Source organism: Gopherus evgoodei, chromosome 13 (genome assembly GCF_007399415.2).
Source record: "Gopherus evgoodei ecotype Sinaloan lineage chromosome 13, rGopEvg1_v1.p, whole genome shotgun sequence".
Lineage (NCBI taxonomy): Eukaryota > Metazoa > Chordata > Testudines > Testudinidae > Gopherus > Gopherus evgoodei.
The window spans coordinates 5,239,754-5,256,561 of NC_044334.1; the positions used below are offsets into that span (position 1 = coordinate 5,239,754).

General features: G+C 37.8%; 1 protein-coding gene across 1 annotated transcript in view; it reads left to right on the forward strand.

Annotated features, from left to right (window-relative positions):
- HECTD4 (HECT domain E3 ubiquitin protein ligase 4) overlaps nucleotides 1-16,808 on the forward strand; it is a 110,373-nt gene that overhangs the window by 12,421 nt on the left and 81,144 nt on the right. Inside the window, 4 exon segments of the mRNA XM_030582336.1 lie at nucleotides 9,033-9,550; nucleotides 12,817-12,906; nucleotides 13,301-13,431; nucleotides 15,980-16,088. Of these exon segments, the coding sequence (XP_030438196.1) occupies nucleotides 9,033-9,550; nucleotides 12,817-12,906; nucleotides 13,301-13,431; nucleotides 15,980-16,088 (848 nt within the window).

A 16,808-nucleotide genomic window follows, 5' to 3' on the forward strand; every position in this document is an offset into this window, starting at 1 on the left:
TAAAACCTTATTTACTTTACATACAACAATAGTTTAGTTATATATTACAGACTTACAGAAAGAGACCTTCTAAAATGTTAAAATGTGTTACTGGCACGCAAAACCTTAAATTAGAGTGAATAATTGAAGACTCGGCACCCCACTTCTGAAAAGTTGTCAACCCCTGCACTAGCATATCTACCAGGTCTGCAAAACACCATAGCAGACACGCTGAGCAGACATTTCTGCCAGCACCATGAATGGGAGCTGAGCAATCCTATCCTACAGAAGATTTTTTTCACCTGCCGCTTCCTGGAGATATAAGCCTCTTCACAACTCCATCTAATGCAAAATGCCGATGATTCTGCTCATGGCGAGGTCAACGTCTCAATTCTTTAGGAGGTACCTTTCTCCTATATGCCTATCCCCCAACATTGTTGTTCCTCAAGGTCCTGAACAAACTGAAACAAGAGAAAGTGGTTATCATCCTTGTAGCACTCTCCTGGCGGAGGCAGGTGTGGTTCCCAGACCTGATTCACTTGACTCTGCAGCCACTTCTTCACCTCCCCTGACAGCAGATCTACTGACCCAAGAATTCGGCACAATAACTCATCTCAGCCTCTCCTTGCTACATTTCAAGGTCCAGCTCCTTGATGGTTCTTGGGCATAGAAAGGGATTGTTCTTTCAAAGTACAAAATGTGCTGTTGATAGTAGGAAACTCTCCACAAGAGAGACTTACCTGCAGAAGTGGAATTGTTTCCATTCTTGAGGCATCCAATGAGCATTATCACCTCATAGGTCACATCTCAGTCATATACTTGAATATTTGTTGAATTAAAAAACCCTGGGCTTATCTCATAGCTCCATCAAAGGCTACCTAGTCTGCTATTACAGCCTTCTACCTACCAATTGACAAGTTATCAGTATTCACACACCCCACGACTTCAAGTTTCATTAAGGGCGTGACCAGTCTTTTTCCTCACATTATAGAACCTGCTCCACCTTGGGACCTTAAGCTATTTCTCAGTGCATTGAGGAAGCCACACTTTGAGCCTCTGAGGAGCTGTTCTCTCCTCCTTCTTCAAAAATGCATTCCTTGTAACCATCACTTCAGCCAACAGGGTGTGGGAGTTGGGATCACATGTGGCAGATCCACCCCTACGTGATCTTTTATTGGGACAAGACGACTCAATGTCACCACCCTTTCTTGTAGCCCAGTGTCTCTTCAGACTTCCATATCACCCAGGATAGCTTGGTTAGAAATTGAATCAGATCCTTAATAATCTGCTTGAGAGCTGAAAACACCTGACCCTTTTGTTTAACATCAGGATTCAGGATCCTGTGCCTGAAATAAGCGGTAATCCCAGCATCCCCTACTGTCTGTACCAGCTTTCGAAACACTATCACTTGGCATTTAGGAACCGGAAATTGATTTTAAAAGAGCCCTTTTAACGTTAACAATATGTCAAAGTAGCCTTTATAGTAAATAGGGCAGTAGCTGATACTAGGACAGTTGCTCACTTAATCATAATTGTCTTTTTGATGCTGGGTTGTTTTTTTTTGGTCTTATTGCTTATTTGTTAGATTTCAAAATGTGCCCAATTATACATTATGGAGCATATTGTTTATTTAACAAAGGCCATAATATTTATGCAGCAAGAGAGTCATTTTTGCCCCTAAAACAAGCAAATAACAATACAGCCTGACCACTAGGTATGCGTGAGAGAAAGAGAGAGGCCGTGCAGAAGATCTAAACATCTGTTAGTGGGTTTGCTTTCTCTTATCCCATAGCCTTTCTTCTTAAGGCACTGACTTGGGGATATTAGCAGATCTAGATGAGAGTTCTAAGATTTTGACTCAGCTTTTCATTATGAACTATTCCATTTCATTATTCAGTCCCCCTACTTGTATAGGAACAGTTATAATTTGTGACTGGTCTGCTTTGGTTCTCTTTGCAACAGACCAGCTTTGTGAACTCATACAAGTCACATTCTCTCTCTTTCTCTCATTCCCCTCCCAACCTTTATATGTCTTGCGTATTTTAACTGTGAGCTCTTCAGGTCAGGACTTCTCTCTTACTGTGGGTCTGTCTACACTACAGACACTACAGAGGCAAAGTTGCAGCACTTTAGTGTAGACAGTTATTACAGCCATGGAAAGGGTTCTTCATCATTGTAGTAAATCAGGCCCGTTGAGAGGTAGTAGCTAGTTGGACAGTAGAATTTTTCTGTCTCTCAGAGGGGGTGTGTGTGAGAGAATTTTTCACACCCCTGAGCTAGGTCGACCTAAGTTTTGGGTGTAGACCAGGCCTATGTGTTTGTACAGTGTCTATAAGAGTGAGACATCAGTCTTGCCTGGGGCTCTAGTGCTACTATAATATACACCTCTACTCCGATATAACGCAACCTGATATAACATGAATTCGGATATAACATGGTAAAGCAGTGCCCGAGGGCGGGGACCTGTGCACTCCGGTGGATCAAAGCAAGTTTGATATAACACGGTTTCACCAATAACACAGTAAGATATTTTGGCTCCCAAGGGCAGCGTTATATCAGGGTAGAAGTGTAAATAAGTCTTTGCAGAATGTGCAGATTCTTTTCTCCATTTGTTAGGAATGCAGTGTATTCAGTCAGTCACTCATAGGTGAAGGGATTTGGGGTTTGGAGTTTTTTCATGTAAGCAATTTTTGTACTTTTGATTGACACAGAGTTTTGTGATCCCAAATTGGAGGTGAGGTGGTGCATTCAATTGTGAATGGAAGTGGAGGTCCTTAAATATATTTAAAATGTGGTCTAAGCATTTGTAACGTGTTTTAAGAAGCTTATATTGATTAAACCAACAAAGCTTTGACATTGAAGTGCCTAGTAGTCAAAGCACTGGATCTATATAAAAAAATCTTTGGTGTACTTTATGTAAGAATGTGAACATCTCTATTTCAGAAATTGTGGGATTTTTTTAAAATGTCTTCAGCATTCATTTATTTTTTATCTTTATTCTTTCACGCTTTTCTGGGTATAGCAAAAATTGTGTTGAGGTAATATTGATGGGATTTGAAAGCTTAAAAAAAGTTAGTTATTTATAACAAATGTTTTATCCCTTACTCTTAAAAGCCTGGTCTCTATCTGCAACATTTTAATGAATTTCTCCTTTGCTCTCTTTGTCAGCTTTTTAAGTTTCTCTCTAAATAGCAAACTGTGCCTGTGGCTCAACTTCTCCTTCTCACTTTACTATCTTTCACTGAAATTACTTGCAATTTAGGAAATAGTCTTTTACAAGCTCTCTATGCAAGTATAGCGTGAGTCTTTTTAGTGTCTGTTCTGCAGTACTAACTAAGGATATATCTATACTGCAAAGAAAAACCTACAACACAGAGTCTGAGACTGGGTCAATTGACTTGGGCTGGAGTGCGGGGCCAAAAATAGCTGTATAGATTTTCCCACTGTGGCTGGAGACTGGGCTCTGAAGCCCAGAGAGGTGGGAGGATTGCATATCCCTGACTCCAGCCCAACCAGGAAAGTCTACACTGCTATTTTTTAGTCCCGCAAGCCCAAGTCAGTTGGGCCCAGGCTCTGAGACATGGTGTAATGGATTTTTCTTTGCAGTGTAGACATATCTGTAAGTATTGGTCTGTGCTCTCCCCTGTACAACACATGGAGTAAATATTATTTATACCAGTTTATCATTTGTTTTCTTACCTTGGCTGCCTCTGGTAAAGAAAACTATAGCTTGTGCTTTCCCTAACTGAACTTTAGTGCTCATGAAAGGTGCTAAGTTAACAGTCCTGGAAACTCCCCTTGTCTTCACATTGGGAGTTTAAAGAGGACTGCTCTGCCTTCAAGTGTCATATTTATCTGCTTGTCGGGTCCATGTCAGAGGCCTGTGGAGCCCTCAAGGATTTTGCTCCCCAGCATCTGGATTCTTTCTTTGAGCCAAGAAGGAGCTAGGGACTCCCACAAACCGCAGATAATTCAATTTGATATCAATTGTGTCAGCTTGCAGGAAGTGTCCTTAATTTAGTTGAGAACTGCCCTGGAAACCTTATGAACTGAAATTCAGAAGCTGTATACTTTAATAAACCAAAAGATGTAAGCAGGACTAGATGTATGGCTGCAAATCCATATCCGGCAACCCTTAGAGATTTAAGACCAGAGACTGTCAAGTAAGCAGTGTTTAAAAAAAAAAGATTAAAATTTAGCTAATAATTTGACATTAGATGTTCACTTCTACAAGTGCCTTGCTCTACTTTGTTAGAAAAAATAAATTTTCACTTGGTTAATCTTCTGACTTCCAATCTTTGAAGACTTGGGGACAGATCCTCAACAGGTATAAATCAGCATACCTCCTATGATGTGAATTAGCATAACTCTATTAACATCTGCTGAGAATCTGGACCATGATCGTTTGCATATAGGAATCCGAGGTAGATTATTGTATAATAATGCCAAAATAAACCATTCAAGCAATAATTAAAAATTTTCTAACTCCTGTTCCTCATCTTGTTTCCTGCATAGAGACCTTTTCCTGAAAACTGAGGGGAAGAACCCAGTCTTAGTCTTTGTTTAGTTAGATTGGTCAAGTGACCAGTGCTTTTGCCATTTGTAATGACAAGTGTAATTTTAATTGTTAGCTTAATCTTTACTTCAGCTAAGTAGCGCATCCTGGAGATGTTCAGTTGGCTAGTTTGCCATTTGGATTCTTATAGACTCATAGACTTTAAGGTCAGAAGGGACCATTATGATCATCTAGTCTGACCTCCTGCACAATGCAGGCCACAGAATCTCACCCATCCACTTCTATAACAAACTCCTAACCTATGTCTGAGTTATTGAAGTCCTCAAATTGTGGTCTGAAGACCTCAAGCTGCAGAGAATCCTCCGGCAAGTGACCCATGCCCCATGCTGCAGAGGAAGGCGAAAAACCTCCAGGGCCTCTGCCAATCTGCCCTGGAGGAATATTCCTTCCTGACCTCAAATATGGTGATCAGTTAAACTCTGAGCATGTGGGCAAGACTCACCAGCCAGCACCCAGGAAAGAATTCTCTGTAGTAACTTAGATCCCAACCCATCTAACATCCCATCACAGACCACTGGGCATACTTACCTGCTGATAATCAAAGATCAATTGCCAAATTAATTGCCAAATTCTTGATTAATTGTGGAATGAAATGTTGTTTCAGATGCTGCCTCAAAGATTACTGCTTTCATATTCATGCACAAATACCAAAAATCTGTGTGGCTTTTCCTGTGTGGATAAGAAACATGTCTTTGGAGTCTTTCAGGTTTGGCTCCATAGTTATGATTTCTTTGATATTTGTGTGCTGCAATCATGTTTTAAAAGAAAATGGTAAACTGGGTAAGTCGAGGGTAAGTGCTCCTTCAACTTGCACAGTTGTGTTGAATCCTGCACAGGAAAACTGGAAAATCTGACCTATTGCAGAGATGATGAGGGTGGTCTCTGTAGTCAATTACTTATGCACCCTTCCCTCATCTGACTCATTACAATAACAAAGTATTAATGTTTGTTTTCCCTGTAAAATGCTTGTGACCTCCCTGGCTGGTTGCAATGACAAGGGAATGTATCTGAGCCCAGGATGAAACTTATTTTGTAGCTTTAAATGTTGTCACAGGCTTTATATGCTTATTAAGCCTGAGAATAGACTACAAAAAGAAAAGGTGCTCAACATTTGCTGAGAAGAAAAAGCATGAAATAATTGTTATAAAATATTTAAGGCTGATCTTCTTACTTTAGAAATCAGTGTCTGAAGAACAACCTAACTTTATTAATAAATGTTCTTCCTATTGCTTATAAGGTGCCATTTAAAATGGGCTAATTCTGAACAATCAAACAGATGTAAAAGCTCAGTAACCTGTGGGCACTGCTAAATCAATATATGTAGTAGTCACTGAAGTGTATGCACCATAGGATGTATATTTGGTTAATTATCTCTCATATCTTTTCAGAATAATCTTTTTTGTTTGTAGATAGTATATTAAAAATGTACCCTTACAAAAGATACACAAATAATAAAACCAGGAATTTTCCAGAATGATGAAGATACTTAATTATGTTTGTTTTTCTGTCTGGAAAACGATACTTAAAATAGGAATTTAATATTTACTTGGAATTAAAGTTAAAAATACCCAGTAAGAATAGTTATGAAGAAATTTCAACTTAAAAATTTGATCCTGATCATAAAAATACATAGCAACAAAACTTGTTCTAATTCTTTGATCTTGCAAAAGCTTGTTTTTGATTTCTTCAGTGGTTTCTTTGTGTAACATGAATTGATTAACATTTAATAAATTTAAAGCACAAAGTAATGTATCAGGTTTTATTAAAGCAGAAAAATTACAAAATCAATTATCAACCACATTCTTCTGGGAAGGAAAAAGTTAAACTGTCTTCCAGTAGTTCAGACACAATTAGGACACTTTAGATTAGCGGGAATGAAATGGAATTTAAGGCACATGACTTTCTATTCAACAGCAGTCCAGAGAACCCTTCCTGCTGGAGTGCTAAATGTAACATTTGGGGCGAATTGTACTGTGACAGATTGTTCGACTGGTTGATCTGGTAGTCCATGAGGAGATCTTTAGAGCCCTGCAGATCTGCAGATATTCACTTTATATCCACAGACCACATTTGCAGATAGCGGATCGGATGTGGATACAATTTTTGTATCCATGCAGGGCTCTAGAGATCTTCCCCTTATGAAGTTGGTCTTCAGAATTAAAAAGTTGGAGAGCTTTTGCTTTACAGTATATGGCATGATATCATTGAGCTCCCCTACTGATCCCCCTTGTAAAGGTCTACGCTCAAAGCTGCTCCCCTGTTGTTAAGGCTATCAGTGCTATATAATGTATTTGTTAGTATATAACATTTTAACTGACCTAAGACAAGATGTTGAGTTTGGGCTGAAATTGAGTTTTGATTTGAAAGTTCCACTCAATCAATCTAAACAGTTTGTCTTCTTTCACTTCCTTTCTTTTCTTCTTCCTCCTTGGTTTTCATTTCATGTACATTAATAAGATAACGGAATAGTAATCTGTACTCTGGCATTCTCACTTTGAATCTCATGCTTTAGATCCACTAAGTGAGTAACTGTGTTTCAAATTAGATATAGACTTTGTTTATAGTCCAGAAAGACTTGAGATAGTTCTGAATCAATAGCTTAGCAAGGTACAATTAGGTGTTTAAACCTCATCTGGCACACACTTTGAAGACACTATTATTTTTGTAGAGCAAAAAAGCAAAACATATTTGATCTAAAAAAATCAAACTAAATGATCTAGTGTTTGTCATAGTGTCAAAGGAGAACCCAAATAGTAAGCAGGTAAGGATTATTTTTTGTGTTGCCTGTGACATTTGTCTAGCAAGCATTTAAAAAACAGACAGACAAAAAAAAAACACCAATAATATTTTGGGTGTTTAACCCCTGAGGGGAGCCATCTTTTCTTTGTAAGACCTACTGTTGAAAAATATTATGTTAGTTTTTAGGATTGATCTTCATTAATTGTTCTTCTTCTTTACTGCTGCTGCTTGTTACTTTCCATTTGAGAATCCATCCTGGTGAGTTACAAGTAGAGAGCCCTGTGTGGATACAAAATTTGTATCTGCATCTGATACATGATCTGCAAACATGTTATGTGGATATAAAGTGGATATCTGCAGATTTGCAGGGCTCTAGTTACAAGGAACACATTTCCTGCATATAAAATTGTGAATTTTTGGAACAAAACATTATAAAGTATGACAACCTCTAATACAGATTCATAGAATATTCTGCCATAGGAGGCGAGAGAATACACAAAGCCTAGCACTTTAAAAGAACAATTTAATATAAACAGTATTTATCGTAAATGTATTATTCAGTGTAATATTTAGTAACTAACATTCTTAGACTGGAAATATTGATATACAAAATTTACTTGCTAATATTTAACCATTAAAATGTATCTTTGCTAATGTAAATTCTATAAGAATTTCATTTTTTTTAAACTTACCCTTTTATTAGTAAGGCTAAAGGCTGCATACTATACTTAGGTAAAGTAGTTTCACTGACTTCAGTAGGTTTACTCATGAAAATGGTCAATATGACATGTCCTGAAGTGATTTATCTATTCTTATTCATCACATTTATAAAATTTATCTTTATTTTCCTACTGTATACTCTGTATGCCTATCCTGTAAGTTAAAAAACACAAAATATAGAAGGACTGCCTGTCAATATAATTGCCCCTACTCTTAACCCTTTCTCTCCTCAATAGCCTGAGTAAAGAGAGAAGACAATATGGGCTTTGTAGTATTCCCGAGGGCTAATAAATTCAAGGACTTATCACAGAAAATGCTCTGCCAGCAGCTCCCTCTTATTTCTATTGAGGGCATGCCAGCTCGAGTGACTCTGCTGATCTCAGATGCGGTACTGTGTAATATGAGGAAAAGAGATCTATCTTCTCTCACAGAAATAATGGTTTTCTGGCTTAGTACTTGGAAGAATTCTCTAAAAATTGCTTTCCATCAGGGTTACTTGATTTTGTTGTTCCCACTTTGTTTCCCATTTTATTTGGAAGTGCCAAGATAAAGACATTTTTCTCCTCAGAGAAACATCTGATCATAAGGTGTGTGTTTGATGTGACAGCAGCTATCAGTAAGGAAGAGAACACGATATAACTGCAAACATTTGAAGCAGGTATAACAGAGTAATGGGATAAAAGTGAGATGAATAGCAGATGGAAAAAAACTTGGCAGTGGGAGGGAGCTGTGAGGTTAGAAAATTGGGGGAAGCTCTATCACTTGAAATGTTATAAAACTGGAGAAAGTAGTACAAAACATACTTCAGGGAATAATCATGCACTTCTTGGGACATGGACTTAAGATGTGAAATGTTTTCTTTTAAAAAATATTCTAACAGTTTAGATTGGCATTATGTTCCAATCTAATATTTAGAAGTTATATTACATGTATTATGTTGGACTTTGCTTTTTTTAAAACATTTCTAATAAAAGCAGACATGTTTGCAGTAGTAAACGTGACCTTGTTCTCCTCTTAGATTCTAACATTTGAGACTAAGAATCCAACAGAACTAGCTGAGCGTTTGCGTTCTGTGTGCGGAAACCAGAGCAACGCCTATGCCCGTCTGCTTGAATACCGTTTAAATGCTTTGCGTGGACTCTGGAATGCTCAGCGCCAGCTGGCCTTGGAAGAACAACATGAACGGGAAAATTCTGGGGATGAAGAAACGCTGGCCTTGCTCAAGCGTCAGGGTTTGTTACAGCAACCTGAGCAAGCACCATTTACTTCACGGATGGGACTTCTGTTGGTCTTTCCTCTCATTCAGTCTCAAAGTAGAACAGACCCTTCTCTCTGTAACATAACTGCTGAAGTACTATTGAATTGCCTTCGAGACTGCCAGCCTTTGAGTTTGACTAAGGAACCAGCTGACTGTCTTAATGGAATTGAATCTTTGCTCTGCTCCTGGTTGGAGGAAACATCTGCCTCGGGCCAACAGATTCCATATAAACAAAAAGAGAATGCTGCTGCTGCCCTTGTTGCCTTGGCCTGTGCAAGGTAAGAAGAGTCTATATTAGACAGATGTCATGGTTAATGAGGGTAGCATGTGTTTGTGCTAAAGAATGGCAGAAATTACACCTCTACTCCATTATAACACCACCCGATATAACACGAATTTGGACATAATGTGGTAAAGCAGCGCTCCACAGAGGCGGGGCTGTGTGCTGCAACAGATCAAATCAAGTTAGATATTATGCAGTTTCACCTATAACACGGTAAGGTTTTTTGCCTCCCAAGGACAGCGTTATATTGAGATAGAGGTGTATAATGTGGTCATGCTGTGGAAAAGCTTTTCATTTTATGCTAACTAGTAGTATCTTCATATTAAAAATTGGTTGGAAAAGATTAAACCAATACACACAATATAAATGCTTAGCTCTTGTGGAAGAGGAAAGATTTAGCCTAGGACTGACTCTTGTGCGTGTGGTTTCCTTTACTGTGTTGAACCCATCTGTAAGGATGATTGACACAGTGATACTAAACATTCTCTTCATTCGTTTTCTTTTAATAAATGGGGAAAGGTTTGTCTGACTTCTCCCTATGCTCTGTGACCCTGGTCCTGCTGCTTATATTTCCTCAAGGGCTTATATAGAGGTCAATGTACTTCAGTCTGTCATCTGCTCAAGGAGGTCTTTTTCATTCAATTGCCAGTTTACATAGAGAAGCCCTCAAAGGAAGTAGATTGTGCTGATTCTGTTTTCCTTGGACAAAAAAATGGTGTAGGCTAAGACTTTCAAAATTAACCATTTATTGATTAATTGTTTTGTTTGTGTCCTACTTCACTTTAAGGGCTCCTGATTTTTAGAGGACTGGTGTTAAGCACTTTTTGAAAATTGTGACCCTCTGATGTACACCAAATCGCTAGTCACATCTGAAAATCTTGACATAAATTTTTTAAATACTTTTGGGCTGAGATATTGACTGCCAATTTTAACTGAATAAGGTGCAAATGTAGAATTATAAACACAAGAAAAGTATGTTCTATAATGGAAACTAGCAAATGGTCAGATAAATGTTATCAGGTGCTGTTGTAATAGATTTCTTTATAAAGGCTACCTGTGGAAAAAGACTGATGTTGACCTACTGGCTTATAGGTAACCTGAATTTGAATATAAACACCATATTGTTTTACTGTATCTTTCAAATTCTTTCTGCTATGAATAATTGCCTTCTACGTAGAGTGTATTTGGCCAGCTTTAGAAAGGAGTAGCTGAGATAAACTCATAATATTTTTTTAAAAAATTACTTTGATTTGAACTGATTGATAAACTGGGCTCAAGCAAACAGTAAGAGTTTTAATAAGTCCAAATGTAAAATTATACATCTAGGAACAAAAAATGGGAGACTTTCTCCTGGAAAGCAGTGACTCTTAAAAAGACATGAGGGCCATGGTGGATAATCAGTTGAACATGAGCTCCTAGTGCGACATAGTGACCAAAAAGGCTAATGTGATCCTTGGATGTATAAATAAGGATCCTGAGTAGGAGTAGGGAGGTTATATTACCTCTATATTTGGCACTGATGTGACAACCACTGGAATACTGTTTCCCATTCTGGTGTCTGCATTTCAAGAAGGATGTGATAAATTGGAGAGGTTTCAGAGAAGAGCCATGAGGGTGATTTAAGTGATTGGAAAACGTATCTTATAGTGATGGACTCCAGAAGCTCAGTCTGTATTAGAGAAGGTGTGTGGGGAGGGGAGGGGACTTGCTTCCACTCTAGAAGTACCTATATGGGGGAACAGAACTTTGAGAATGGGTTCTTCAGTCTAGCAGACAAAGTTATAACAAGATCAAGTGCTGGAAGTTGAAGCTAGACAAATTCAGACTAGAAATAAAGCACAATTATTTAACACTTAGTGTTACTAACCATTGGGACACCTTAACAAGGGTTGTGGTGGATTCTACATCAGTGGCAATTTTAAAATCAAGATTGAATCTTTTTCTAAAAGATCTGCTATAGTTGAAACACAGATCACTTCAGGGAATTCCTATGCAGGGTTATACATGAGGTCAGATTAGATGACCATAGTAGTATCTTCAGGGTTTATAATCTATTAAATAAAATGTATGTGACAAATAACTTTTGTTTTGTGCACCAGTTGGGAGTCAATGGTTGCTATCTGGCATGTCTAAGTTGTTATCAAAAGGCATGGATAATGTCTTTGTGAATTTAAATGGTTAAAGAAACCAAAATTAACCAAAGGCATTGAATTGAAGATCATCATCTTAGCTTGTCTTTACAAAATTATCTACATAATGCTACCTACAGTGTTGTGTTTACCTACAAAAGCCATGCAGTCCTCCATGTGTTGGGCACCATTTATACAGAAAGAAGCCTTTGAAAGAAGACTACTATTGATAATCCTTTTTCAATCGTGGGTGCTTCATTTTCCTAAGGATACAAAAGCAATGGGATGAATATTGTTTTAAAAAAATGATTAAAATTCTTGGGAGGAAATTGAAATTGAGCATTTCAAAGACGGGATGTCAAAGGACTGTCAGCCATTAGAGGCATTTTCCAGGGCATAGCACTAAAGTTTGTACAAAACTAATGTACTGGTAATCCACTTCCTTAGTTTCTATATGCACCTGCAAATTAAACATCATGTAGAAGCTACTAAAACGAGCCCCGTCAGTTTTTGAAGAACTTTTTATAAGAAACATTTTGGTAGTGGCCTAAACAATTAAGAGATCTCTACCGTTCAACTTCTCTGACAAACACTTGCAAGTGTATACCCCAACTTCTATTTCCTAGGCTTGAGATTTTTAAATTCCTTTTAAAGATAATCAGTTGTGGAAAGCACTTGACTATCCCTTTAAAGCCTTCATTTGCAACACTTATAAACCAAATATAGTCCTTCAGGCTGCATAGATGTTGTTATTTTTCTTAAATTAGGAATAAAAAGAATCTAAGATGCTCTAAAGGTGATTCTGAGTTGCCCTCCCTTGTATATTGTTTAGGGAGCTGCCTGTGGCAGCTGATGCCCAAAATAAGAAGTGGGTCCAGGACTGGCAGTTGGATAACATCCTTCCCTCTGCCCCTTCTTTGTTTGTGTTACCCCAGAGTTGGGTGGAAATAATGCAGAAGAAGGATGCAAAGAGGAAAAGAAGTTGACTCGTTGAGAGAGAAAACATCTTTGAGGTTTTACAAGGACACTGGACATTGTCTTAAATATCTATTGTCCTTTGTTGCCTTGCGTACAAATTAGTGTATTTTCCATGAACAAAGACTTCTAACTCTTATTTTAATTATTTTCCTAGGGGATCACTGAAAACTTTTGTTCACACAGTACATCTATTACAGAAACAGACAGATCTGGGATCCCTGCCTGTGGCTGATGTATTATACAGGTGAGTAATAACTTTTCTAATTGTAGCTCTTTTGCATCAACCTTGAAAATGTGTAAATATTAAAGATAAAAGATTAGTCTCAAAATGTGATCCATTGATAAATCCAAGACTTTATAGTTACTAAAATGAAAATTTTGAAGCCCTAGGAAAAATCCAGTCAATTGAGGAAGGATAATGATAAAAGGCTAATTCTCAATGTGTATTAATTTAAAAAAAATTAAATTCCTGAAGTTCCCTTAAAATGGCTTAATTATGAACTGTAGCTTAGAGATAAGAAGTTTCTCATTTGAAAAATCTTTAATCTTAATTTTCAAGATGGTTAATTGTTGCTTTTATCATTATTCTGAAAATATTTTCTTTATGTATCTTACTCTGTACTCTTTTTGGTTTAAAGGTTGCTGCTTCTGGAAGGCGGGCCTGGATCTCCCTCCTGTTTGCTTGGGGGAAAACACATGGTATCTTGGGGATTTGAAGATATGTTACCTGCACCTGATGCCAACAGTGGCTCCAGCTCTGAAAACAAAGGTGAAGAGTTTGTTTTATGACTATACTAAAATCACTTGAGCGTGTCAGATCTTTTTTTTTGCATTGATTTCACAGAGTATTTTTTTTTCTCTATCTAAAGCTTTAGAATTTGAGAAGTTCTTTTTCTTTCTGTTGGAAAGAGTATAAAAGCAGTCATGAGCCATAACAAAGAGGATACATGGGGCCATGTTTTTCAGAAGATAGCGTACTTGGGCATCTGTAGGAACATGCAGGCACTTGTTATAGCTGCAAAACCCCACATTTGCGCAAAAAGATGGCTATGTAGGCACCCAGTTTTCCAAGTCGCACATTCAGAAACAGACTAATGGGCATGGACTTAATTTTACAGGGAGCCTGTTATTACCGGGTCATCTTTGTAATAGTACAAAGTCTTTGTAGTACACAATCATGTTAACTTGATGGAGATGGATACATGAGTGAATAGAGCTTCCCTTTTTTTTTTTTTAGTATGGGGTTAAATGGAAGAAACAAGTCCACTTGTGTTAAAATTAATAAAGTTTTAGCTGGTTAAAGGAAAGATTTAAATCTTCATATTGATGTAGTACAATGGATTGTATCACTTTACTAAACACTTGCTATTGGCTTCAATGTGTGGGTACAACTCGGTTACTGGTAAGGACTGAATGTCATTTTTATCATGGCTAGCGATCTGGGGTATACATTTAGGATTCTATCAAGCAATATGCATAGCAGAACTCACCGATTTCAATGGGAGTTTTGCACAAAGATTAAAGTGAGAATAGCTTTTATAACGAAACTTTTGTTTTTTGTCTAATGCATTATTGTCATGTTAAACATCCATTAGTGGGAAAGTGCTTAACTTTAGGACTGCCAGTGTTTCTGTACTTTCTCTTCCTTACCCATCCTCCTCCGCTCTGACTTCTCTTTCTGTGCCTCTCCTGTTCTCCTGTTCTGTATTTCCCTGCCTGCAGCAATTCCCAATCCCACCACTTCCCTAATTCTGTTGCTACAAAGGTAAGCAATGAAATAGTTATTGTTGGTGTTGAAGTGTCATCAGACTTGAGTTGACATCTCAGTGAGATCACTAGAGATGAAAGAATTCACACCTCTGAGTCATGTGTATCAGCTTGCCTACAGACTCAGGAAGACAAATATATTGGTTTACACTCCATGCATGTTTGGAAGCTTATGTTTGCAACCATGAGAGCTAGGAAGATACTTGTTCTGAAAAAAAAAAGAAAGAAAGCGTAGATTCTGTGATCTTAGTATGTAATGTGAACTACCAAAATACATCAAGTGGGCTGGTTATTTGACATTCCTGCATTAATATTATATCGTGTGTGCCATACATGTATCATTGCTGCCAGATTTTTCCATTCTCCCCCCATCCTCCATCTTTTTTTGCTTGCTTGTTAGTTTTCTACGTCTACTTCTAAGGTATTTTAGTTAAAAGATTTGGTAGAGATCTCATCCTCCTTATCAAAGATCTTTTTCTCAATTAACACAGATCTGAGACACAAATGGCTAGATATATGAACGATACTGAGTTCCACCAGCATTTACTGGCACCAGCAATTATATCTTAAATGCACTGGATTAGATTTTTTTTCACACAGTTACAAACAGTATGTTAAGGTTACAGTGGTGATCTTGAGCAGAAAAGCTTGCCATATTCATAAACCTTGGGTGTTATCTCCCCTTCCAGTATGCTGATGTGTGAGCAACAGTAGCCTTTTCTTGATACCCTAGGAACAGGAGTTAAATCCTTCTATTCTTTTCAAGCAAAACAAAAGAAAATTGTCTTCTGCTCCATTACAACCTTCTGAAAGTATTTAATTGAAAATTAAGTTTAAAATGTATTGTAAGGAATAATTTTAGATTCTGGTAGTGAAGGTAAAGCATTTTCATCTAAAATGAGTCCCGTTGATTATGTCCTATTATTAAGCATGGTTAAATGCAGCATTCTAACTTGCACCGTAGTCAGACTTGAATAATGTGCAGGGGCTCTCTGATCAGGTTCTGAACTCTGAATCAGAACACATGAGGAATTTAAGATTAGAACTTAAACTCTGAGCCATGTTGCATAACAGATGATAAAGCAATATAGAAATAGGGAACTTCTCAAATGTATATCATCCATATCTGAGAAAACAGTTTGTTACCTGATGCTATTTTGCATACTTGAATGAGCAGCTGGGTGCATGTTACACTGTTCTCATTCGAGTTGCTTGGAAGCAGTTCACCTTTTTTGTATAATTTATTTCATATTTTAATATATATACATTAGCAATGTGGGTAAATTGTAAATATACAGTTATGCATAACTGGATACAGGCATGGTAACGTGCCTACTAAAATGGGGCATTGGTCCTTGATTGGCCATCTTAGAAGTGACTGTAATGCAAATAATAATTTATATGTAAATATAAACTTTACTTCTTCTGACCAGAGAAGAAGAGGAGCTCTCATTGGTTTTCAGTCACTGTCCTAACAGCAGCAGCGACATGATCATTGTAGCTTTGCTGTCCATAAAAGGTCTCCACTCAATGCTTCCTTCCTATTTCAGATGCAGACTTAGGGCGCTGTCTTGCAGCAGATGGACTTTATCTGTATACAACTAATTCAGTAGGCAGAGGAATAAGCAAATTAGGATCTGGATTACACGGTACTTTACGGTAAGCCACAGTATTGTGATATTTCTGCCTTTGCAGATCTATTATCCTATCTAGATAAATCTTTGTCACCAGAGGACCTGATATGTGTATGAAGCATCTAATATTTTTTTCACTAAATCATTTTTGAGTGATTCAGATTTAGTGATTTGATTTCCCCCCCTTCTTATATTGAAAATTACTGCCATTAAATATCTTCCTCATCTAACATGGTCCATATTTTGAGATGTTTTCCTTTATAGAATATTGTAGGCATAAATTTATTCTTCCCTGGGAGCAGTTGATAGTGGCAAGTGGGACAGCCTCTGTACCTAGGAAATGCGACTGTCACTGAGGGTCACCAGGAAGCTTCCCCCCACATTGGAATCTCTGATATCCATTGGCCAGATGGAGCAAGGGGGGCTGATTGACTAGCATTCACTAGCTCCCAGGATTTAACCTGAGTCAGGGGCCATGTGGAGGCCATGTGGAGCTCTTTTGACTCTGTTCCACCCTGAGCTAGGCTTGGGAATGTGGCCTGACTGGTACTGCAAGACTAGCTAGTCACCCGTTTTGGAGGTCAGGAAGGAATTTTTTCTCCCATGAACCAATTGGCAGAGGACCAAGGAATTTTTCACCTTTCCTCAGAGCACCTTTAAGCCACAGTAGGCTGAATAAGAATAGGCATAGCACCTAAATGAGGTACTTGGTTGAGTTATGAATTCATTGCATCTTGAGGCCCTT